The 24,620-nt window shown below is 37.5% G+C and overlaps 1 protein-coding gene across 14 annotated transcripts in view; it reads right to left on the reverse strand.

Annotated features, from left to right (window-relative positions):
* ABI3BP (ABI family member 3 binding protein) overlaps nt 1-24,620 on the reverse strand; it is a 250,305-nt gene that overhangs the window by 8,250 nt on the left and 217,435 nt on the right. For all 14 annotated transcript variants that reach the window (XM_081235523.1, XM_081235522.1, XM_081235521.1 and 11 more), the window contains 2 exons: nt 22,820-23,029; nt 18,156-18,264 (listed from right to left, as the gene is read on the reverse strand). In XM_081235523.1, the coding sequence (XP_081091649.1) occupies nt 18,156-18,264; nt 22,820-23,029 (319 nt within the window). The remainder of the gene's footprint in view (nt 1-18,155; nt 18,265-22,819; nt 23,030-24,620) is intronic.

The following is a 24,620-nucleotide window of genomic DNA, read 5'->3' on the forward strand; positions in this document are numbered from 1 at the left end:
TCCACCTCACTACAAATAACTCAATTTCGTTTCTTTTTAGGGCTCAGTAATATTCCATTGTATATATGTGCCATATCTTCTTTATCCATTCATATGTCGATGGACACTTAGGTTGCTTCCGTGTCCTGGCTATTGTAAATAATGCTGCAGTGAACATTGTGGTACATGACTTTTTGAATTATGGTTTTCTCAGGGTATATGCCCAGTAGTGGGACTGTTGGGTCGTATGGTAGTTCTATTTTTAGTTTTTTAAGGAACCTCCATACTGTTCTCCATAGTGGCTGTATCAATTTACATTCCCACTAACAGTGCAAGAGGGTTTCTTTTTCTGCATACCCTCTCCAGCATTTATTGTTTGTAGATTTTTTTAAATTAGTAAATTAATTTATTTATTTTTGTCTGTGTTGGGTCTTCATTTCTGTGCCAGGGCCTTCTCTAGTTGTGGCGAGTGGGGGCCACTCTTCATCGTGGTGTGCCGGCCTCTCTCTGTCGCGGCCTCTCTTGTTGCAGAGCACAGGCTCCAGATGCGCAGGCTCAGTAGTTGTGGCTCATGGGTCTAGTTGCTGCGCGGCATGTGGGATCTTTCCAGACCAGGGCTGGAACCCGTGTCCCCTGCATTGGCAGGCAGCTTCTCAACCACTGCGCCACCAGGGAAGCCCTGTTTGTAGATTTTTTGATGATGGCCATTCTGACTGCTGTGAGGTGATACCTCATTGTAGTTTTGATTTGCATTTCTCCAATGATTAGTGATGTTGAGCATCCTTCCACGTGTTTATTGGCAATCTGTATATCTTCTTTGGAGAAATGTCTATTTAGGTCTTCTGCCCATTTTTGGATTGGGTTGTTATTTTTTTTTGATATTGGGCTGCATGAGCTGCTTGTAAATTTTAGAGATTAATCCTTTGTCAGTTGCTTCGTTTGCAAATATTTTCTCCCATTCTGAGGGTTGTCTTTTCATCTTGTTTATGGTTTCCTTTGCTGTGCAAAAGCTTTTAAGTTTCACTAGGTCCCATTTTTGTTTTTGTTTCCATTTCTCTAGGAGGTAGGTCAAAAAGGATCTTGCTGTGATTTATGTCATAGAATTCAAACATTCAGGGTTTTTAGAGTGAAAAACTGCACATGAAAGCATTTTGTAAACTAATCAACTGGTAGAAAGTGTCATTATCCTTTGCAATAAGACTGCTGATATAAAGCCACCTATCTCACTCATTTAAATAAATTGCCTATACATGGGGTGCTTTGGCATAGAATATTTTCCACAGATTAAATTCTAGCTCAGAGGCCTGATGAACTTATTAAAAAAAAATGGTGAACTGAAAGTGGAAAAAGAAATCACAGGCACCTGGACTTGGATTTAAGCAGGCAATGCATTCCACATTCCAGGTCATTGCCAAAAAGCTCTGTGCTTTGGCCAAGTCTGATTGCTGAAATTATTTCCATGTCTTTTTATTTCACAGTTATTTACACTTCAGCTATATTTATAGAATGGCCACAAATATTGATAAGCTACTTTTGGGGATTGTTTTTGGTTTTTTTGGCCACCATTTTATGATACTTGACAAGTTTTGAAGAAATCATTTTAAATTAAGTTTAATTAACTGCATGAGAACTAAAAGGCACATATTTTTGGCTGATTAAACCGAAAATATATAACAGAATATATTTTAAAAGGCAAAAATCTTTCCCAAGAAGCACATTTTATCACAAGATTTATGACACTGTAGGTAGAAGAGAGTAATGTCTCAGAGAAAATATTGATTATACATAGGGAATAAGCATAGGATTTTAGCTGTGCAAAAATCCCACAGAGGAGAAGAAAGTTTTTTAAAATAAAAAGTACAGAATAAATAAACCTTCAAATAGGATGTTTGGAAAATAAAGTTAAGGAAATTTTACAAATACTAGAAAAAATGAAAAATGAGAGAAAATACGGAAATGAGCAGATTTTTTCAGGGAATATAAAACTAGTAGGTTCTAGAAGAGAGAGGAGTGGAAAAGGAGGGTAGAAAATTATCCTAGAAAGTTTTTAAGTAATTTCCCAGAATTGAAAAACATGGGTTTCTAGATTTAAAAGTCCTAATATTTGCCCAGCAAGATGAAAAAAGAAAAAAGACTAAAGCAAGCAAATTGCAAAATTTCAGGGCACTGGGATAAAGACAAGATCTTAAACGTTTCTGAGAAGAAAATAGGTCCTATTCAAAGGATGCAGAATTAGAATGACGTGACATCTCAGCAGCTCTAGAAGTTAGAAAATAATGGAACAATGCTTTCAAGCGTTCATTTTATCCTACAAGCTATGTTTGGCTAAACAATAGTATCAGAATAAAACATGGATATTTTCAGACACGTAAGAACTCAAAAATACTATCTTCCATAACCTTTCTTCAAGATGTGTTTCTCAAGAAATTCCAGAAAGCGAGTAAACAAGGAAGACATGGGATATAGGAATTAGGGGGATTCAACACAGGAGAGAAGCAAAAGATGATGGTGAGGGCTTCCTGAAGATGTTGCCATAAACAAACACAGGTAACAGATGACTTGAGCACTTGACCATTTGGAGAAACAGTCAGTCTAGACATATGGATTTAATTAACAGAAGAAATAGCTAAAATAATTGAGAATGAGAGGCAGGACTAAGATGGTAACATAGGAAGCTCCTGAGCTCTCCTCCCCTCAGGCACATTGAATGCACAGCTGCACATAGAGCAGTTCCCTCTGAAAGAGATCCAGAAACTAGCCGAGCAACTCCTATGCATTGGGGAAATGAGAGAATACCCCCATCAAAATGGGTAGCAAAGGCTGAGACACACTTGCCATAAATCCCATCCCTGACACAGCACCATATAATCAGGAGGGAACCCCTAACTCCCAACTTCTTCCTGAGGAGCAAAGGGTTTGTAACCCACATCTGCATCCCAGCTTTTAAGACTCTTACCTGAGGGATGGGTCCCCCTAAACACCCAGCTCTGAAAGCCAATTGGGCTTGTGTTTATGAGACCCATAAGGATATAGCAAATCCACTTCACAAGTGCATGAGCACTCACTATGGCAGAGCAGAAGGGCACAATCTCCTATCTCAGTATTTCTCTGAAAGGTGTGTGTTTATCTGCCAGTGTTAAAAGCTGCAACCTGAGGGTCAGGATTTTAATTTAGCAAGCTCTGGGGGCTGTGATCCTCCCTGGAGACCAGGAAAGCCATTGGATGCTCTTCCCACCTTCTCTCTCCAGCCTGCTCAAAGTTGCTACTATCTGCCTGAAAGGAGGTTGTAAACATGTCTGTGCCCTAGTTTTTACAGCTTCCATCCAAAGGGATGAGTCCTTGGATCACCTGGCTCTGATAGCCAATGGGTTACTTAGCCATCCATGAGTCCCACAGGACTGTGGCAAAGAAGCAGTTTTTAACTAACTGCCCCCCAGGGCTCAGCACAGAGGAAGCAGGCAAAAATGCCCATCTTCCTATCTCTCCCTGAAAGGGGTTTATATGCATCTTTTAAAAGCTGACACCTGAGGGTGAAGCTTTTAGTTTTAGCACGTTTAGGGGTTGGCTGTGATCCTCCCCAGCGACAGAGAAGTTGGCATACACCTTCCCTGCCCTCTTCCTTCAGCCTGCTACAACAATAAAACCAAGCCACTAATATTTCCCTGGAAGGGGCTTGTACAAATGGCTGACACCCCAGCTTTTGCAGCTGCTGCCCAAGGAATAGGTCTCCATATTGCCTGTCTCTGAGAGCCAGTGGGCTTGTGTTCACAAATTCCACAGGACTAGCAAACAAAAAGCAGTTTTTAATAGATGCAGGAGCACACTTCCCTACCCTACCTCCCTGCCCTAACTATATCCTGGGCCCAGCAGGCAAAAACAGCCACCTCCTAGTGTTTCCCTTGAGAAATGGAATATTTCCTGCCATATCAGTAAACAAAGGATGTCGCACTCATCAGCAATTGCAGCCCTCCAATGTGAGCCCTGAGGGAACTCGGGAAGGAAAGAATACCTGCCATCTAGCAGCCACCAGACTGCAGCCACTCCCTACAGTGAGCCCTGAGGAAACTCAGGATGTAAAAACACTGGCCCCAGATATCTGAGGTGCATATCAAAGGAATGATTTCAGTAAGCCTAGACTCTTGCATCTTCCCATACATAGGAAAGCACTAAATTCCTTAACTTGGGATATCTGGTTTTCTTTAACAGTAATCTTTTGATGTTCTGACTACCTGCTCTTTGTTGCAAAACTATCCTGGTTACCCCCTCGCCTCTGCAGAGCAGTTCTCCCAGGGTTACTTGAGATGCTGCCTTCCAGGCTTAAAGTCCTAAAAATGCCCACCAAATAAAATATAACTCTCAACTTTTAGGTTGTGAATATTTTTTAAGTCAACACCCTGGAAGCGGCTTAACTACATAATTTCCCACCTGCTGCCTAGGGCCCAGCTTATAATCAGCCTGCATGTAGATGCTGACTGTGTTCCTCCCCTTTGGGACACTCCTGAGTTTTGGTATACCCCCAACTACCAGGAGCCACTAAGAACAAAGAAAGTTGCTTGGACAATCTTAGAGGTTTGGGAAACAAGTACGAGCTCGGGTTGGGCTGATTCAAGAGGTTCATTTCCTACCTGAAACCATTCTATTGAGACTGGGAGAGGTGGCTGTTTTATCTAATGTGCAGAAACCAAACACAGAATCAAGGAAAATGAAGAAACAAGAATATGTTCCAAACAAAAGAACAAGAAAAATCTCTAGAAACAGATCTTAGTGAAATGGACAAGTGATTTACCTGATAAAGAGTTCAAAATAAGTCATTAAGATGCTTACCAAGGTCAGGAGAACAATGCGTAAACAAAGTACAAAGGGATAGAAAATATAAAAAAGTGCCAAACCAGAAAACACCAGAGTTAAGAATATAAGAGTTGACCTGAAAACTTCATTAGAGGAGTTCAACAGCAGAGTAGATGAGTGGAAGAAAGGGTCAGTGGATGCAAAGATGGGGCAGTGAAATTCATCCAATCAGAGGAGCAATGAAAAAGATAGCTTAAGAGATGTATGGGACACCATCAAATGGATCAACATATGCATTATATGAGTCCCAGAACGGGGAGAGGGAAAGAAAGGGGGCAGAAAGCTTATTCAAAGAAATAACAGCTGAAAACTTTCCTAACCAGGCCCACATTAACTTTAAGAGATCCACATTAATGATAATTAAATTGTCAAAAGTTAAAGACAAGGAAAGAATCTTAAAAGCAGCAGGGGAAAAGCAACTTGTGTACAAGGGAGCTCCCATAGCAATATCAGCAGATTTTTCAGCAGAAACTTCAAGCCAGAAGGGACCAGCAGATATATTCAAAGTGCTGAAATTCAAAAAAAAGAAAAAATTCTCAGCAAAGTTGCTCTTCAGAATTGAAGGCGAGATAAAGAGTTTCCCAGACAAACAAAAGCTGAAAGAGTTCATCGCCACTACATCAGCCTTACAAGAAATGTTAAAGAGAGTTCTTCAAACAGAAACAAAAGGATGCTAATTAGTAACAGGAAAACATGAAAGTATAAAACTCAATGGTAAAAGTAAATGCACAGTTAACATTCGGAATACTCCAATGTTGAAACTGTGATGGGTAAATCACTTCTAACTCTGAGAGTTAAAAGACAAAAATATTACAATAACTAACTATAATAATTTGTTAATGGATATACAGTGTAAAAATGTAAATTGTGGCATAAAAACAAAATGGAGAGAAGAGTGTAAAAAAGTAGAGCTTTTGTGTGTTTGAAGTTGGCATCAACTTAAAATAGACTTATATGACGTTTTATGTAAACCTCATGGTAACTACAAAGTAATAACCAATGATCGACATACACACAAAAAAGAGAAGAGAATCACAGCATAACACTACAGAAATTCATCAAATCATGAAGAGAGGAAGAAAGGAACAAAGGAACTATAAAACAACCAGAAAATAGTGAACAAAATAGCAATAGTAAGTCCATATCTATCAACACTTATTTTAAATGTAAATGGACCAAACTCTAATTAAAAGACATATAGTGGCTGAATGGATTAAGAAACCAAGACCCATCTAATTCTCCTAAAAGAGACTGACTTCAGCTTTAAGGACACACATAGACTGAAAGAGAAGGGATGGAAAAGATATTCCATGCAAATGGAAACCAAAAGACAGCAGGGCTACCTACATTTATATAAGACAAAATAGACTTTAAGCCAAAGATTGTGATAGGACACAAAAAGGTCATTATATAATGATAAAGGGGTCAGTTCATCAAGAGGATATAACATCTGTAAACATGTACACAACATAGGAGGACCTTAGTATATAAAGCAAATATTAACAGATCTGCAGAAGAAATAGCACTACAGTAATAGCAGGGAACTTCAATGCCATGCTTTCAACAGTGTATATATAGAACATCCATACAGAAAATTAATAAGGAGACACTGGACTTAACATAATGTTAAAGCAGATGGACCTAAAGGACATATAAAGAACATTCCATCCAACAGCAACAGAGTACACTTTCTTCTGAAGAGCACATGAAACTTTCTTCAGGATAAGTCATCTGTTAGGCTGCAAAACAAGCCTTAATAAATTTAAGAAAACGGAAATCATATAAAGTGTATTTTCTAACCACAATGGTAAGAAAATGGAAATCAGTTAAAAGAAGAAATTGGAAATTTCACAAATATGTGGAGATTAAACAACAAACATGCTACTGAACAACGAATGGGTCAAAGAAAAAAAATCAAGAGTAATCAAAATAGATCTTGAGCCAAAGGAAAATGGAAAGACAACATACCAAAATTTTGGAATGCCTCAAAAGCAATTCCAAGAGGGAAATTTATAGAAATAAATGCCTACATTAAGAAAAAAGAAAGATATCAAATAAGCAACCTAATTTTACACCTCAAGAAATAAGAAAAAGAAGAAAAAACTAAGCCCAAAGTTAGTAGAAGGAAGGAAATAACAAAGATCAGAGCAGCAGTAAAAGAAATAGGGACCAAAAAACAATACAAAAGATCAACAAAACTAAGAGCTGTTTTTTCATAAAGATAAATAAAACTGACAAACCTTTAGCTACAATAACTAAGAAAAAGAGCTCAAATAAAATTAGAAAATCAGAAATAAAAGGAGACATTACAACTGGTGCTACAGAAATACAAGGGATCATAAGAGACTACTATGAACAATTATACACCAACAGATTGGATAACCTAGAAGAAATGTATAAATTCTTAGAAACATACAACCTACCAAGACTAAATCATGAAGAAATAGATAATTTGAATAGACTAATTACTAGGAAGGAGATTGGGTCAGTAATCAAAAACTTCCCAACAAACAAAAGCCCAGGACCAGATGGTTTTACCAGTGAAATCTAGCAAACATTTAAAGAAGAATTAACACCAATCCTTCTCAAAGTCTTCCTATAAATTGAAGGGGAGGGGGGAACTCCCAAACTCATTTTCTGAGGCCAGCATTACCCTGATACCAAAGCCAGACAAGGACAGTACAAGAAAAGAAAATTATAATCCAATATTCCTGATGAAACATAGATGCAAAAATCCTCAACAAAATATTAGCAAACTGAGTTCAACAATACATTAGAAGGATCATAAACCATGATCAAGTGGGATTCATTCCAAGAATGCAAAGGTGGTTCAACAGCCACAAACCAATCAATGTGATATACATATTAACAAAATGAGGAATAAAAATCTATATAACCTATATGAACTCAATAGATTCAGAAAAAGCATTTGACAAAATTCAACATTCTTTCTTGATAAAAACTCAACACACTTGGTACAGAGGAAATGCACCTCAACATAATAAAGGCTTACATGACAAGCCCATTGAGCTAACATCATATTCAATGATGAAATGCTGGAAGCTTTTCCTCTAAGATCAGGAATAAGACAAGAATGCCCACTCTCACCACTTTTATTCAACATAGCACTGGAAGCTATTAGTCAAGAGAAGGAAATTAAAAGACACCCAGATTGGAAAGGAAGAAGTAAAACTTCTATTTGCAGATGATGACATGACATTATATATAGAAAACCCTAAACACTCCACCAAAAAGCTGCTAGAACTAATACATTTGGTAAAGTTGCAGGATACAATATTAATATATAGAAATCTGTTGGTTTTCTATATACTGAAAACAAACTATCAGAAAGAGAAATTAAGCAAACATTTTACATTTACAATAGCCTCAAAATTTACAATAGCCTCGAAAATAATAAAATACTTAGGAATAATTTTAAGGAGATGAAAGATCTGTACACTGAAACCTTTAAGACATGGATGAAAGAAATTGAAGAAACACAAATAAAATGAAAGATATTCCACATTCATGGATTGAAAGGATTAATATTGTTAAACTGTTAGTACTACCCCAAGTGATCTACAGTTTCAATGCAATCCATATCAAAATTCCAATGGCATTTTTCACAGAAATAGAAAAGACATTTCTAAGACTCATATGGAATCACAAAAGACCCTGAGTAGGCAAAGCTGGAGGCCTCACATGTCCTGATTTCAAACTATATTACAAAGCAATAGTAATCAAAACAGTATGGCATGGGCATAAATAAAGACATAGCTCAATGGAACAGAACAGATAGCCCATACATAAACCTACATATATATGGTCAATTAATTTATGACAAAGGAGCCAAGGATTCACAATGGGGAAAGGCTAGTCCCTTGAATAAATGGTGTTGGGAAAACTGGATAGCCTCATGCAAAAGAATGAAACTGGACCCCTATTGTATACCATAAATAAAAATCAACTCAAAATGGTTCAAACATTGAACATGAAACCTGAAATCTTAAAACTCCTCAAAGAAAAAATAGGTGGTAAGCTCCTTGATATCAGTCTTGGCAATAATTTTTGGATCTGACTCCAAAAGCAAAGGCAACAAAAGCAAAAATAAATAAGTGGGACTACATCAAACTGAAAATCTTCTGCACAGCAGAGGGAAAGATCAGCAAAATGAAAAGACAACCTATAGAATGGGAGAAAATATTTGCAAATCATATATCTGATAAGTGGTTAATATCCAAAATATATAAGGAACTCACACAACTCAATAGCAAAAAAGCAAATAACCCAATTAAGAAATGGGTAAAGGACCTGAAAAGACACTTTTCAAAAGAAGACATACAAATAGCCAATAGGTACATGAAAGAATGCTCAACATCATTAATCATCAGAGAAATGGAAATCAAAACCCCAATGAGATATTACCTCACACCTGTTAGGATGTCTATTATCTAAAAGACAAGAGAGAGCAAATGCTGGTGAGGATGTGGAGTAAAGGAACCCTTGTGCACTGCTGGTAGGAATGTAAGCTGGCACAGTCACTCCGGGGAACAGTATGGAGGTTCCTCAAGAAATTAAAACTAGAACTACCATATGATCCAGTAATCCCACCTCTGGGTGTATATCCAAGGAAATGAAATCATTATCTTGAAAAGATATCTGTACTCCTATGTTCATAGCAGCATTATTCACTCTAGGCAAGGTATGGAAACAACTTAAGTGTCCATTGACAGAAGAATCGATAAAGAAATTATGATGTGTATACACACACACACACACAAACACACAGTTGACCCTTGAACAATGTGGGGGGTTACAGGTGCCAACCCCCCAAGCAGGTGAAAATCTGAGTATTGCTATCTCTGCCTCAAAAATGGAGGAATTGATAAATGACTCACCCAAGGGCAAGAAGCTGAAATAGTTTGGATAGAATCAGGACTCAAACCCTAATTCTTTTGATTCTGCATATTATGATCTCTAATCAAACACAAACTTCAGTTAAAGATCTGTAAAATGAAAATACACGTACTGTATTTATTGAAAAAAATCCACATGTAAGTGGACCCATGCAGTTAGCAAACCTATGTTGTTCAAGGGTCAACTGTATGTATGTATGTGTATACACACACACACAATGGAGTGTTATTCAGCCTTAAAAATGAAGTAAATCCTGTCATTTGCGATAACATGAATGAAACTGGAGGGCATTATGCTAAGTGAAATAAGCCAGGCAGAGAAAGACAAATAGTTCATGGTATCACTTATATGTGGATCTTTAAAAAAAACTGTCAAACTCATAGAAACGGAGAGAGTAGAAAAGTGACTGCAAGGGCTGGGGTAAATAGACGTTGGTAAAAGAGTACCAACTTCAGTTGTAAGATGAATAGGATCTGAGGAACTAATGAATAACATGGTGACTATAGTTGAAACACTGTACTGTATAATTGAAATTTGCCAAGAGATTATAATTTAAATGTTCTCACCAATTAAAAAATAGTACATATATGATGTAATAGATATATTAATTAATTCAGGGGGAATCCTTTCATAATGTATATCAAGTCATGTACGCTTTAAGTATCTTATAATTTTTTTCATCAATTATATCTTAATAAAGCTGAAAAAAAGAACAAAATTATTGAAAATTGTTGCTTCTGGCAAATGGAATTTAGGAATAGGAATGAACTGCTTTGTAGTATTTGAGCTTTAAAACCATGTACATGTTCTTCTGATAAAAATGAAAATTAAATTTAAAAAGCTATTTCTAAGACCTACTTCATCAAAATGAATATCTAAGTGGAGTACAGTCCAGGTGACAGCTGCAGTCAAGCCTTTGGGCCTTGTAGAGGACAAGCCAAATGAATCACACCCCTGGCAGAAGCCATGCCTGGTTTTGCCCAGATAGGTATGGATCCAAACAAAAACAATTTTCCTGGCTGCCCTATCAGAAGGCAGCATGGCTCTGTGGTTAAGGCCATGGGTTTTGGAGCCAGAAAGAGTTGGGTTCACAGCTGCACTCATGTGTAACTTTAAGGTAAGTAACTTAAGCTCTCTGAGCCTCAATTTCCTCAAGTATAAAGATGAGGATAATAATGGTATTTATGAGGTTACTATTAATTATAGTAATTATAACCTCATAGGGGTATTAAAGTATCTGTGAGTTTCTTATGAGGATTAAATGAGATGATACATGTAAAAGCAAGGTACCAGGCACATAGTAAGTCATTATAAATATTCTCTAGTATTCTATCTCTAAAGAATTTTTTTAAAGGTGCTTCTATTCTTGGGGAATTTGACACACACTGCCATAGAACTCTCAAGGCAGAACTGTTCTATGTCCACATACTTGCTTTGTGTTTGTAAAGGTTATAAGAAGGGCATCTGTGGTTCACGGGCAAAACTGACAGAGACAGGGAAGCTCCAACCTGCGGGATCTAGCCTGAGGTAAACCTCCAGGTCTGGTTAGGGCAGACACTTCTCCCCGCCTCCCCTTCCTTTGCTCCTCTCTATAACGATTTTCCTCTATTTTTACCCATAACATACAGCTGAAGTATAGTTTTCATTACTTGATAAACTTAACAAAAGCTCATAAACCTCAAGCAACCACTTTTTATATAGAAAGGTCCCCCCGTAGCTCTTTGTTGGTTTGAATTTTGTTAGCTGATTGGCCCCTAGTGTCATCTTGAAATATTTGGGCCCCATTCAGGTTGGGTTTCAGTCAGAGGGAAAGAAAGGGAAGAGGGGAAAAGGAAAAAAAAAAAAAAAGTAAGGAGCAGTGGAATAGGGAAATCAAATCAGCCAGTTCTCCAAGGACACTGCAGGGTTATGGAAAGCATTTCTGGATACCTGCCATGTGCAGGCATTGTGCTGGCCTGGGAATACAGATGAGAAGCAAAGGGCAGAGCTGCAGAGATACTTCGAGGACAAAATAAGCCTAAATCGGACAGAAGGGAGAGGAGCAGGGCATGAGCAGGCATCAGGGATCATTAATTAGCTGCCCAGTAGGTCCTTAGGGACATTTCTTTTCTCTCCCATTTCTGTGGGGGGACACACAAATTCCAGATCTGGGCTGCACTCTAATTCTGTAGTGTTGCTATGAGTATCCTGCACCCCCTCCCTAGATACTGAGAAGTTCAAAGTGAAAAGTAATAAAAAGCAGCCGCATAGCACAGGGAGATCAGCTCGGTGCTCTGTGACCACCTAGAGGGGTGGGATACGGAGGGTGGGAGGGAGATGCAAGAGGGAGGGGTTATGGGAACATATGTATGCATAGAGCTGATTCACTTTGTTATACAGCAGAAGCTAACACAACAATGTAAAGCAATTATGCTCCAATAAAGATGTTTAAAAAAAAGAATATGGCGATATGAAAAGAAGAATTGCTCTTTTTAGGGACTAGTGGAGTTCCGCGCTCTTAGCTGTTCTTTTGCCTGATGACAAGTTGCAAACCTGGGCAATCAACTCAATTTCTTCCTTCTTTAATGAGGAAGCAATTATTCTTCTGCTGCTCAGACCTACAATAAAACTAAATAAAATGCCCAATGCTCTGGCAGCTTATTTTATTCCTTTCTACAAAGCTTATGAGAAGAGATATTGAAAGTTAATACAGACTGCAGAGACCAGAATTTCACAAAAACCATATAAATAAGGGCATAATGGCCATTCCACATACCTGGTTTGCTCAATCAGATTTATAGTATACAAGAAGTTGCTACCTCTATTCCAATTTATTTTTAGCGCCAAGGTTTTATTAAGTCAAACAGCATAAACCAACGGTCCCAAACTATCTTTGCTGTCAGCTACAGGAAACTTTGGTAGGTTTTAGTCTTAGAGGAAGAACTGTTCTCCAGAATCCTCCCAAGCCACAGACGACAGTAGAAGTACTTGAGCAGGCTAAGTAAACTTGATTTATCTTAATTCTCAGACAGAGTGCCTTTTCCATAGGAAATCGCTAGACCACATGTACGTCTAGCACACAAAGTGGATTCTTCAGTTTTTTAGCCAAGCAAGGAGACACATGGCCTCATATGAAGAGAAGTCTGATATACAGGGCTTTTTAAGTGGACAGTGATTGTGTGTAAGTCCATATTCCCCAACTAGTTCATCAGGATGAATCCTGCCCATCAATGTATTAGCAAAATGTGTGCTAAAAATAATTTGTCTGAAAACAAATCACAGACCACAGACATCGATTCAAAGCAAAAATGGTTCATCAGGACAATTCTACTTGCTGTAAGATGGACCTAGGTTTTGGTTTTATTTTCAGTTCCAGTTTTTCCACTGATTCTGTGCATGGCTTCAGATAGCATAAGATTACATTATTTTAGAGCTGGGACAGATTTCAAGATCAATTAGTCCACACTTTGTGTCCTGTTAAGCAGTGGTGCAACACTTAATTTTTTAAGCCATATACTTTATCATTGCTTCCATTCACGGAACTAAATATAATCATAGTGGTCTGTGCAAACAAAGTAGTTGGCTCCGGACAGGAGAGGCTCTTCTTAGTATTTTTCTTTTAGTTCAACAAGAGCCACACAATGAGGTTTCATGGGGAAAAAAAATAAGTGGAAAATAAATATTGGAGAGTGGCCTAGATGGGTACTGATTCAGTGGACACTAACATCTCTACATTTTCTTTGTATTTTAGGGGCGGGGGTAAGAGAGGGATCCTCCAAAGAAGGTGATAGAGTTGTGCCACAGCTTTTTGCCTCTGTTAACAGATCTCCTGCTTCACCTGACTAAAACAGCTCTGGCTGCCCACAAACAGCCCCTCTTCCCTGCGTACATCTATCACCCCAGCTGCAAGAAGCTGTCAGCAAGGCCGGGTCTGTCCCTGCTGTGCCGCCCTGGGAGCTGCACCCAGGTTCCTCAGGGCAGCCAAGCGGCTCCATTTTCTAGAGACAGAAACATCTCATGCCAGGTGTGCAGCTGAACTCTCCCAGCAGCAAGACACCTGCTGGATGGTCCCGTACTGTGGGTTATTTTTCGAGCTTCTGCAGAGTAAATAAAACTTGGCTAAATTATTAAAAATGGGCAGGGAGACGGTAGCATCGTTGACTGTCTTTCTGATTCTAGAATAGTGTGTGAACACTTAGAATTTTTATCCCCCAAAGCCCTGTAGATCTATTTTCTCTGCCTTGATTCTCCTGGATGTTCTAACACCAAGCCCTACTCCACCTATGTCACTGTGTAACGATTAGCCAGTAATAATCACCTGTTTTTAGAGCTCCTGTTTTTTAGTCAGGACAAATGATGGAAAATGCGACTAAAATAAATTCTTTCTATGTGTCTCCTAGAATTGGAACAAAGCTAGATATTCTTTCAGAAGTTATGATCTTCCAGCTTTTCAAACAGGGGATTCCAGAACCTCATGGGGGAATTTTAACAGCTATAATTCAAAGTTTGCTTATTTAGGGAGTTTACTATGTATTTTGACTCAAAATTTTCCTCAAGTAATGAAATGTGACTAAAGTCATTCTTTATAGCTAATAAAAACCACCTGCTAACTGCATCCTGTACATACTTCCTCTTTATTTTACAGGGAGTCTTTTATTAACATTAATCTTGGATCATGGTTGGGGTAGAGAAGATACAATGGAAAGGAACGTTGCCTTAACAACATAAGACAGTATGAAAAAAGCTTGCATCAAAAGAGCCAACAAACCTACATTGGGGAACTTGTAGTTATATTATACTTGCTGTATGTAGCCTTGCTGTCAGTAGTAACTTTGAAGACTACTTGTATTTCACCTAAGTTGTGCACATGGATTTCACGTGGAATACTATTGTTCTTTCTTTTCTTGCCGGCCTGCTTCATGCCATCCTATCCTTTACTGTCAAGTTCTTGTCTCAAGTATTCCACGAGGCTTTCTCTCCTCTTCTAAATTGCAGAACCTTGGTGTAAGTCTTACATCGGCATGTTCTTTTATTCTGTGTTATGATGTTTCATGGGTGTTAGTTTTGTTTCCTCAGGTACCTTTAGGCTCAGAAATCTCAAAATAAATGAAATAATTTGACTTCACTTTATTCTTCCTTGGTTATTTGACTAATAGGGGTTTTCAACACATAATTTTAATATTTCAGCTCAAAACATTTTTGCCCATTAGATAGACAGATTAATCTCCATCATACCTCTGAGAGTGCAGAATATATTTACAAGCTCAGTGGGGGCTGGGATCTACTGAACTACTATACCACCACAAAGTTTCCCGTAGCATAGACTAAATAATTTTCATTAGAAAATTTACATCCGTGTGTTATATTTGTCCCCAGTGTGAGAATGTTCTTTTCTTCAAACTACTGATATACAGCTTTTAAAGCATGACCCATTAGGGACTATCAATATAATCCTGGTCAAATCACATTTATGAACATTAACAGTCTTTATATCTGAATGGATTTCATTTAATTGTACCAAACTAAAAATAGCATTAAATAAGCCACATACAGACATGCACAGTGGCCCCAAATTTATGCCAAGTTGTAAAACTTGGCATGGAGTTCTGATTACAGGGATTCCTAATCTTAGTTTAATACTGCTTTTTCCGAAGACAAATCCAGAAAGGGCTTCCTTTGGGCTTTGCTCGTCTTGGGATAAGGATAGGTTGCAGGGGTCCTCCTTAGAAGGTACACTGATGACAGACAGCAGAGACAAGCAAGACACATAGGAGGAAGGTGGGATAAAGAGGACAAGGTTGTAGCTGAGTCTGAAACAATTACAACCAGAAGCTAGATGTGAACCCCATGACCTGATTGGTCCTGTGATTCCAGAATGAAATCCAGCTCAGCCCAAAGGCACGTTTCTCTTATGTACCTATTTGACCAATTAGGTCAGATGCCAGAATGGTACTCATGAAAGAAATGAACAAAAAGTTCTTTTAGTTAAATTTGTTCTACCAACTGCTATTCATTATAAGTAGCTCTAGTATCAAAATTATTCCAACTAAATGAAAGTCAGAATGAAAATGAAAACATCAGAGCAAGGCACTCCCCGGTTACCATCCTTTAGGGTCTCCCCATCACTTGACCATGTTTCTTGATCTGGCGCAGAAGGCCCTCCCTAACCTGGCTTCTGCTTCTCCTGGCTTCTACGGCTTCTGTCCACTTTTTCGCCCCTCACACTGGTGAAAACAGCCCGTTATTCACCACACACAACCGTGCCATTTCGGGCCACTGCTCTGACATGTACTACCCTCCCTGACATTGCTTTCTCTTCCACAGTCACTTAGCCGGCTCCAGCCTACTCCTCCTTCGCGCCTCAGCCTAGGGGTCACCTCTCCCAGGAAGTTTTTCCTAATTTCCCCAGACTTTGCGATGTACCGCCCACTCTGGGCTTCAGTCGCCCCTGGTGCAGACTTCTACCAGAACTCTCACCACTTTGTGTAGAATAATCGGTCATTAGTGACCTACCCCACTAGCCTCGAGCTCCTCAAGGGCAGGGACCATGCTTACTCCTGTTTGTAGGCACACCACCAAGCACAGGGCTGAGCACATTGTTGGCACTCAGTAAATGTTAGCTGAACGCAGACCCAAACCTTTTACAAACAAATCAGGTTTAAAATGTCACTGGCATTATTCTACCTCTGATTATGAGCTAATAGGTGCAGTGTGAAATCTGAGAACAGCCTGATTCAGAAAAGGAATACAATGAACATTTAGAAATTGGATGCCCTTCAATGTACTTTCTGTGTACTACACAGCTCACTTTTTCTTAAGTGGAATAAAAAGCAAGAAACTGAAGAGAAAAAGCAAGTTTTGTAAGCCCAAATCCACCTATTAAAAAGTCCAAATTAAATGACCTTTTCTCTTTTACTCTTTCCTTAAAATAAATTATAGGCTTCCTCCCTGTTAATCTTGCTAAGGAAACAGAACCAAGATCATCAAATGGACTTTTACTGAAATATATGCTTATTTTGGCTAACTTAATACCTTCAAGAAAATTAGCAGTTGCAAAATTCTCCATATTACAACTCAGAGAACTTAAAAGAAAAAAAATACACTGGTGGAAAAGTGTTGTTTTTGCTATATAGGACTACAGTTTATATACAGCAAACCATCTATAATGAATTAGATACTTCCTTTTCTCCTGAAAAGATCAGAAAAGTCTCCCTGCTGTCAGAGCCCAAAGAGGCTCTTCGGGGTGTCACAATCAATACCCAATTCAATTTAGTCACATGACAATGAAAGATACAAGAAATAAAACATGAAAAAAACAAATCTCTGATGCTGAAGTTCCAGTCTTCACCTCCACTGATCTTTTTCAACACTGAGGAACTTTACCAAGTTATGAAATACTCAATCTGGAAAAACTCCTGATTGTGTGAAAATTGATCTATGTTGCTTGGGGTACTATAACTTAAGATGTCAGGGGTGTTTTTGTTTTGTTTTATACTGAAAGTATAGACAGTTTATCAGACAATGTTTTGGAGCTTGAATAAAGAAATCGATTTTTCACAGAGAGTGAAATTTAGTCCAGAAATGAATTTAGCACATTGGCTTTATTATGGAAATGCTTGGCTGTACCCATTTGAGAATCTCCTTGAGCAATACATTTGATAATTTAGCCATGTAAAACAAAACAAAAAACCCCTTCCCTACTACATTTCTAGAAATGCCTAAGGCCCTTATTTTTCTTGAAATAATAAAATGAACTTATAAAATATTAGGTATTTTAGATTTAAAAAGGAATCACAAAACTATACAGCAAGATAAACAACCTGGTATCAATGTGTAGTAAGGAATGCCAAGAAAAGTTGTTTATTATTGAACAATTGTTAATATTATATATGTCCATTTTCAAAAATCTATTCTCATTGGTCTATATTAAAAAAACCCAAAAGCAAAGGGTCACTGTGTCTGGGACTAGTCTGTAGCTATACTAAGCATTAACTATTACAAACTTTCACCTCCATTTGTCACATGGCTTTTGTTTCCTCGCCCTCTCCTTCCAGCATGCCAGGCAACTTCTTCTGTGCTTTAAATCTAGTTTACACCATCCACACTCCAGTTGTCTCTGGTCTATAGACTTTTCCTCCTCTAAATTTTGGTATTTAATATCAATGTTTGATATTAATGGCCTTCTATCTTTCAATGTTCCCAGCTATACTGTTAACTTACAAGACCATCTTGTCAGCTCTTGTATCCCCACCAATAACTTGCATATTTGTAAACCATGACTCTAGGGGTATCTAGTGCTGTGTATGGAAAGCCAAAGAATGAAATGCAAACTAGACCCTCCCTTAAGATAGAGAAGGATGATGTCATTTTACTCCTTTGTTAATGATTTTTTTCACTCTCAGAATTCACCTGTAATAGCACTGGTGGCTCACCTTGTGTCTGGTTTTAGATTTTCTACTGTGGAGAAGGTTTGATTTGTAGTTTGAATGGACTTGTTCTTCCCACTGAATGACCCATTTTCTCTGGATATAACTTCATATTCTGAAAAGCAAAAAAAGCCAACAGATACTTGTCTTTATGCTCTGGTGGACTGAATGTTCTCAAAGCTAACCGCATAAGAGTCAACTCTCATAAAAGTGAGCAACAAGATTGCAGGTCTAGAGACGTATTGATCGTACACATTAGCTACTTCCAAATGGGGACTGTCAGAGGATGATGAAGGTCCCAAAGCATTTGGGGAGTTGCTCACTCACCATTTCTGTTTTCTCTTTACCAGAGCAGGAAAGGTCTGGTAACTATGAAGACTGTTGATGCTCCTATGGTAGCGTTGGTTATGGATAACCTATGATTTTGTTGGGTAAGTCGGATCGTCTGCCATTGCTGGAAAGCCCAGTGTGGCTTTGTAAAAAACACTGTATGAGGAGCGGTGTTTCAGTAGAAGCACATTTCCTGCTCATGGGGCTTCACAATATAGCTGGGAAAAACGTCACTGACTACATGGTACTGCTGCAAAAAACTGAGTTGAAGGCCACAGCAGCAAATAACAGTTAATCAAATAATGAACAATGAACTATACTTTTCTATAGTTCATTATTTTGGACTACAGAATTATGGGATTTTGATACCTACTGCTTATGTAAGTTACATAAATTTTGTACATACTGCTAACTTATACCCCCTTGATAATTATCCTTGAATTAAAAAAAATTATGCCCTTAAAGTCTTCATAGAGATCTGCATAAATTTAACTTAAGGGCAGGTTTCTATCAATTTATAGGGCTATTCAAAAGAAAGAGACTTTCAGAATAAGAGAATATAATTTAATAATTTACTTTCCCTGCTCTCAGTTGGGGTTCAGTTTAATGCATGTGACAAGATCACACAGAGGGTTAAAAAAATCAAACTAAAAACAACAACCAACCAACCAACCAACAAAACTCTACTCAAAAACAGCTCCATCAGTATGAAGAAATACACAAGTGGTGGGCATCAGGGAAAGTGGGAAGGTTGCAAAGGAGCTGGCAAGTTACTGGGGATTTCTGCTGTTAGCACTGAGACCAAAGGTAGGAGATGGACATCGGAAATAAAACTGAAATTATAGAGTAACTCATGGAGACTTATAATCACCAATTTTAATTTGGGAAGGATCTTTACTGGTGAATTTTAAAAAGCCAAAAAGGAGGATCACTTTTTCTGAGTAATCTCCTATGACCATCCTTTTGAAAATTTGAAATTAAACTGGAAGGCAATGGTCATTGTATCTGGACACATTAGTGCAGCTATTAAAGGACTAATGGCCCATATTTAAGATTCCTTCCTCAGACTCTCTGCTCCCAACCTATGTCTCAGTTGGCTTTCTATTCTAAAGGAGTGTGGAAAGAGAGGGAGAGGTAGGATCCCAAATTCAATTATGTTCATTTTATATCTTTTCCTCAGCTGTGAAAGGACATTTACTAGAAAAAGATCAGAGTAATTAGAATGGAAGTAAAATTGATTTTAAAAAAATGGAAACTGCATGACTTAATGGAAAGAGACAGACCAAGCCACTTGCCTGGATCTCAGTCTCAGTTTTATGATCTGTAAAATGTCCATAGTGTCTCTTCAGAGTGTTGCTTGTAGGGATTAAAGAAGGAACATATGGAAAGTGCCTATAGTATTTTGCATGTATTTTGCTCAACAGGTGGTACCTATTATTATTATATCTTTTATTATTCCTTATTAACCCCGAGTTGTGTCTTGAAACTAGGATCACAAAAATTTGAGAGATTCCAATTGGAAAGATTCAAGTGCTGTTTAGTCACCAAAGGAGCAATTTATGTGACACTCAAGCTGGTTATCCATGAAAGCAATCACCTTCAAAAAACATCTTTGTTTGGGTCATTCCTCATCGACTGTGTGATATTCTTTTTAATATCACCTTAGCCTTTTAGTATACTTCAACACTTATAGCACATCTTTTCTAATTTTCTTTTGACTCAAGTTTTAAATGTTAATTTAATACAATTTTTTGTCCTGAAAGACTGGAGTTTTCAAAATGGATCTAGAAGTTACCTTCATGGTTAAAAAGATACTTAGAATTTTTCTCAGAATTCTTGTCTTAGAATATATATATCTTTCCTTTTTAATGCTTTAAAGTGATAATAGCTTTTCATAAATCCACGAACATTATAAAAATCTACCACCAATAACAAAAAAGTATGCGTCCATATTTCTTATTCTAAATAGGGGATTTAAAAAATAATTTCATTAATAGTAAAGATATAAGAAAATCTACAAAGAACTGACACAATAATTGGACTGTTTTTCCCCCTCAGAGGGTTTTATTGCCCTATTATGAGATAATTCACTTAGAACATAATTATTTATTATAAATATTGGGAACAGCACTGTCTGGTCAATACAGCATGAAAATAACAAATGGTGATACTACTCTCTGTTAAGTCTTATACTCACAATAAATTGATAGCAATAAGAATTATTATTATTATACATAAAAAACCCTGAAGTTCAAAGAGGCTAATTATAGATCCAAGTTGCATTATCTAGAACACAGTTGGTCTGGGATTTAAATCTATGTCAGCATGCTCTTGATGTATCACAAAATGACACCTTATAAGTAATTTAAGTTGTCCAAGGACCCAGGCTGTGGCCAATCTCTATGGTGTACCGATTTCTACTTTAGTGTAGAAGGGATATGGAGAAGCATCTGAATTTGGATGCATTTACTAGAGGTGAACACATGCCTATCAATTAAAAGAAAGAGTACTGACAGAAGTCAACCTGGGGAATGAAGAATATGTTTCACTCTCTTTTTGTTATCGTTCTTAATTCTTTCTTGAAAAACCATTTCCAGTGACATGAGAATTAATCTCTGTATTATCTGAGCTGCTGGTTTATAAAAGATTACATTTGAAATCAAGTGATATTTAATGGAACACTAAAAATAAACGAAAATGGAAAAAATAGAACAGATCATTAGGGCATATGGTCCAACACTGAAATATAGACTAAGTGAGTAATGGTTAAATATGGACTTACTTCTATTTATAAAATATAATAGTTATAGATGTGGTCCTTATCCATGAAAATTGTTATCATAAGTCCAGTATCTAGTGAAAGATCTCAAGCAGCCCATTAGCATTTAATAATAATAATAATGTTATAAAACTAGTTGGTTAGATAAAGTATATCCTATTCATGATTCTTTGAAATTACAGGTTTATATAATTTAAAAAAGTTACATGATGAAAGGAAAATCCTACTTTAAATAGTTAAATCAGATACTATTGACATACCCAAGTGAATCTATATTAGATTATTAAGCATATTAGATTAAGCAATTCCAACTTGATGTCCTGTATTTTTAAGGCAAGTGAAATTTTATAGTTCATTTGGTCTTGTGAGAATGAAGCCTCAGACTACTATCACAGGAACTCTTTATTAGCACTGCATATGGATTGAGAGTTTTAAACTTTTTAATACATGTAGATAATCATTACTTAGAGATTGATTTTTAGATATTGGGATGATAATACCTACTGGCATAGTTCCAAGTAAAGAAGCAAGTCTAGTCAAATCCCCAGGAACCTTGGGCAGTGGCTGGTTCTTTCTCAAAACAAAGGCAAGCTTTGCATAAGAAAGGAAATTCGCAAAATATGGTTAAAAATTTAAAAAGCCAGCTAAGCAAAGATAAGCTGCTTACACTGGAAGTTGCCCAGACCAAACGGTTTTGTCTGAGGAGAAATAGCTGCTGTTTTCTCCTTTATTCATAGAAAACTTTTTTGGCAGATCTGGAATCTCCCCACTCCTCACCTCGCCCTGTGTACTACTCTCTACTCTTCCTGACAGCCTCTTAGTGGGCAACTCTATTCTGCCTACCCACCCCAGGCACACGGTGGCGGGGACACGGGCAGCAGGAACCTCGTGTCCTCACGCTCTTTGCTACATCCTCTAGCTGATTTGGGTTGTTAGTCTTCCCACCCCTCCCCTCTACTTTGACTATCCTGTTCACTACAGAGAATTTAAATCCCATATAACAAATTCAAAGAATGACTCAGGGTTTCTATTTTTCATAGTCATTTTTAGAGAAATTGGATGAGTGACAGCAGAATCAAAATTTCCTGACATAAGCAGAAAATTGACCAAATTAAAACAATTTTCCTAAAATGATTGAAATAACTTTTAGCCTGCTTGAAAATTCTAGGTCAACCTAGAAATTGGGATGGTGAAAGGAAAACAGGTTTAAATCTTATCAGCAGTGGCAAATTCCCATATGTTATCTGTGATTTTCAGGTAATGAAAAGACTAGATATACCTTCACATTGTGAAAAACAGTTCTGAGAGGAGAAGGAAGGTATGCAACTTAAAGAGATCTGCTAAATTAACAGGGAGACCATAACCAGGACAAAGATGATCTTTTCGCATCTTATGATACTTTTAACAATCATGTACCACAGGGACAGCAGAACTCTGCGGGGACTTGCTGTTCCTAAGATATGCCTCACAGGCCACAGTTTGACTCAAGGTACCACATTCCCAATGCATCGCACTATCAATGATTCCCACCGTAGTGACGGTCCACATGCCATGATCTTACCAGTGACAGTGTCATTGAGTGGCTTATCCCAGTCCAAGATGACAAAGGAGGGACACCCTTCCACAGTGACAACAGTGAGGTTGGTAGGTGGGTTCTGCGGTGGGCTGGTGGCATTCCCTTCTGTGGCCTCCTCTTTGGGGAATCGCTTGACAGAGTCAGTGATGGAGCAAGGCCTGTTGTCAGGCTTTTGGATATATCGCACATGAGGACCTAAGACAGAGAGGACATTGAGCATTTTTTTTTTTTTTGAGCTTGGAAAAAAGGTGGAGGTGAACTCATAAATAAAATTATCTGTTTGAGGACATTTGATCTAATACTATAAGCAGATGGATGAAAGCAATGATGTGGATGGTTTGGATTTGTGAAAATCCAGAACCCTATCTTTGGGATACATGATATGGATGTTATTGTTGATTTACTTTTCTAAATAGGTTTAGTTTATGCTAATATCCAAAAGTAATTTGGTCCCCCTGAGCGTGGTTTAAACTGCATAATTTATGGAGCGTTGGAAACAGTGCTCAAAAGGGTCTTGTCTCAGTAGTGGGGAATGATTAACCTTACACTAAACACAGTTCTGGTCCCACCTAATAAATCTTAAAATCCTGACTCAAAAGGATCAGGTGGTTTCAAGTTATTTAAACTGCACCCCAGAATAAAATACAAGAATATTTTAGGAATAAAAATATTCCCAACTGGATAAAATAAACCGGAAGCTATTACCCATAATGAGGAGAAAAATAAATCATTTGAAACCAACCTGAAACTTGGATAGCTGTAACAATCATCAGACAAGGACAGTAAAACAGTTATCATCACTATAATCCACATGGTCGAGAGTTAAGAAATGGAAGCTACAAAAAAGACCCAAATTAAATTTCTAGAGATCTTTAAAGGAGGCAGACAAGAAAAGACATGTTATACATAGAACAACAAAGAAGGATTATGGCAGATTTCTCATTGGAAAGAATGCAAGTGAGAAGGCAGTGGAGCAATGTATTTCTCTACTAAAAAACAAAAACCAAAACAAAAAACCTTATCATCTAGAATGCTATAACTGATGAAAATATCTTTTAAAAAAACAAAAGCAAAAGAACAACAAAAAAAAGCAAGATACCTTTTAGACATACAAAATCTGAAAGAATTCATGACCAGCAGACCCACTCTACAAGAAAGATTCAAGAAAGTCCTTCAGGTGGAAGGAAAATGATGCTGGATGGAAATATAGCACTTGAAACAGTAACTACATAGGTAAAAATACACAGTATTTTTCTTATTAAATTCTCTCTGAAAGACAATTTGTTGTTTAAACAAAAATATTAACAATTTAGTGTGATGTATGTAACATGTAAAAGTAAACTATAATGACAATAGCCCAAAGGCCAGGAGGAGAGAAAAGCTGCTATACTAATGTAAAGTTCTTACACTATTTGTGAAGTTGTAGGATATCACTGGAAGATACTGTGTTAAGTTAAAGACACATTCTATAAACCCCAAAGCAATCACTAAAATAACAAAACAAAAAAGTTATAGGAGTAGGACAACAAAAAAAGATAAAATGGAATCATAAAAATACTCAGTCCAAAAGAAGGCTGAAAAAAAAGGAAAGAGGGAACAAAGAATAGATGGGACAAATAAAACACAAATAGCAAGATGATGACAGACTTAAACCTAATCATATCATTCATCATGTTAAGTGTAAGGTTCTAAACACCCAAAATAAAATGCAGAGATTGTCAGACTGGGTGAAAAAGCAAGATCCAACTATATGATACCTATAGGGAAAATATTTTAAACAAACAGA

Source organism: Mesoplodon bidens, assembly GCF_964165515.1.
Source record: "Mesoplodon bidens genome assembly, chromosome: 5".
NCBI classification, from domain to species: Eukaryota; Metazoa; Chordata; class Mammalia; order Artiodactyla; family Ziphiidae; genus Mesoplodon; species Mesoplodon bidens.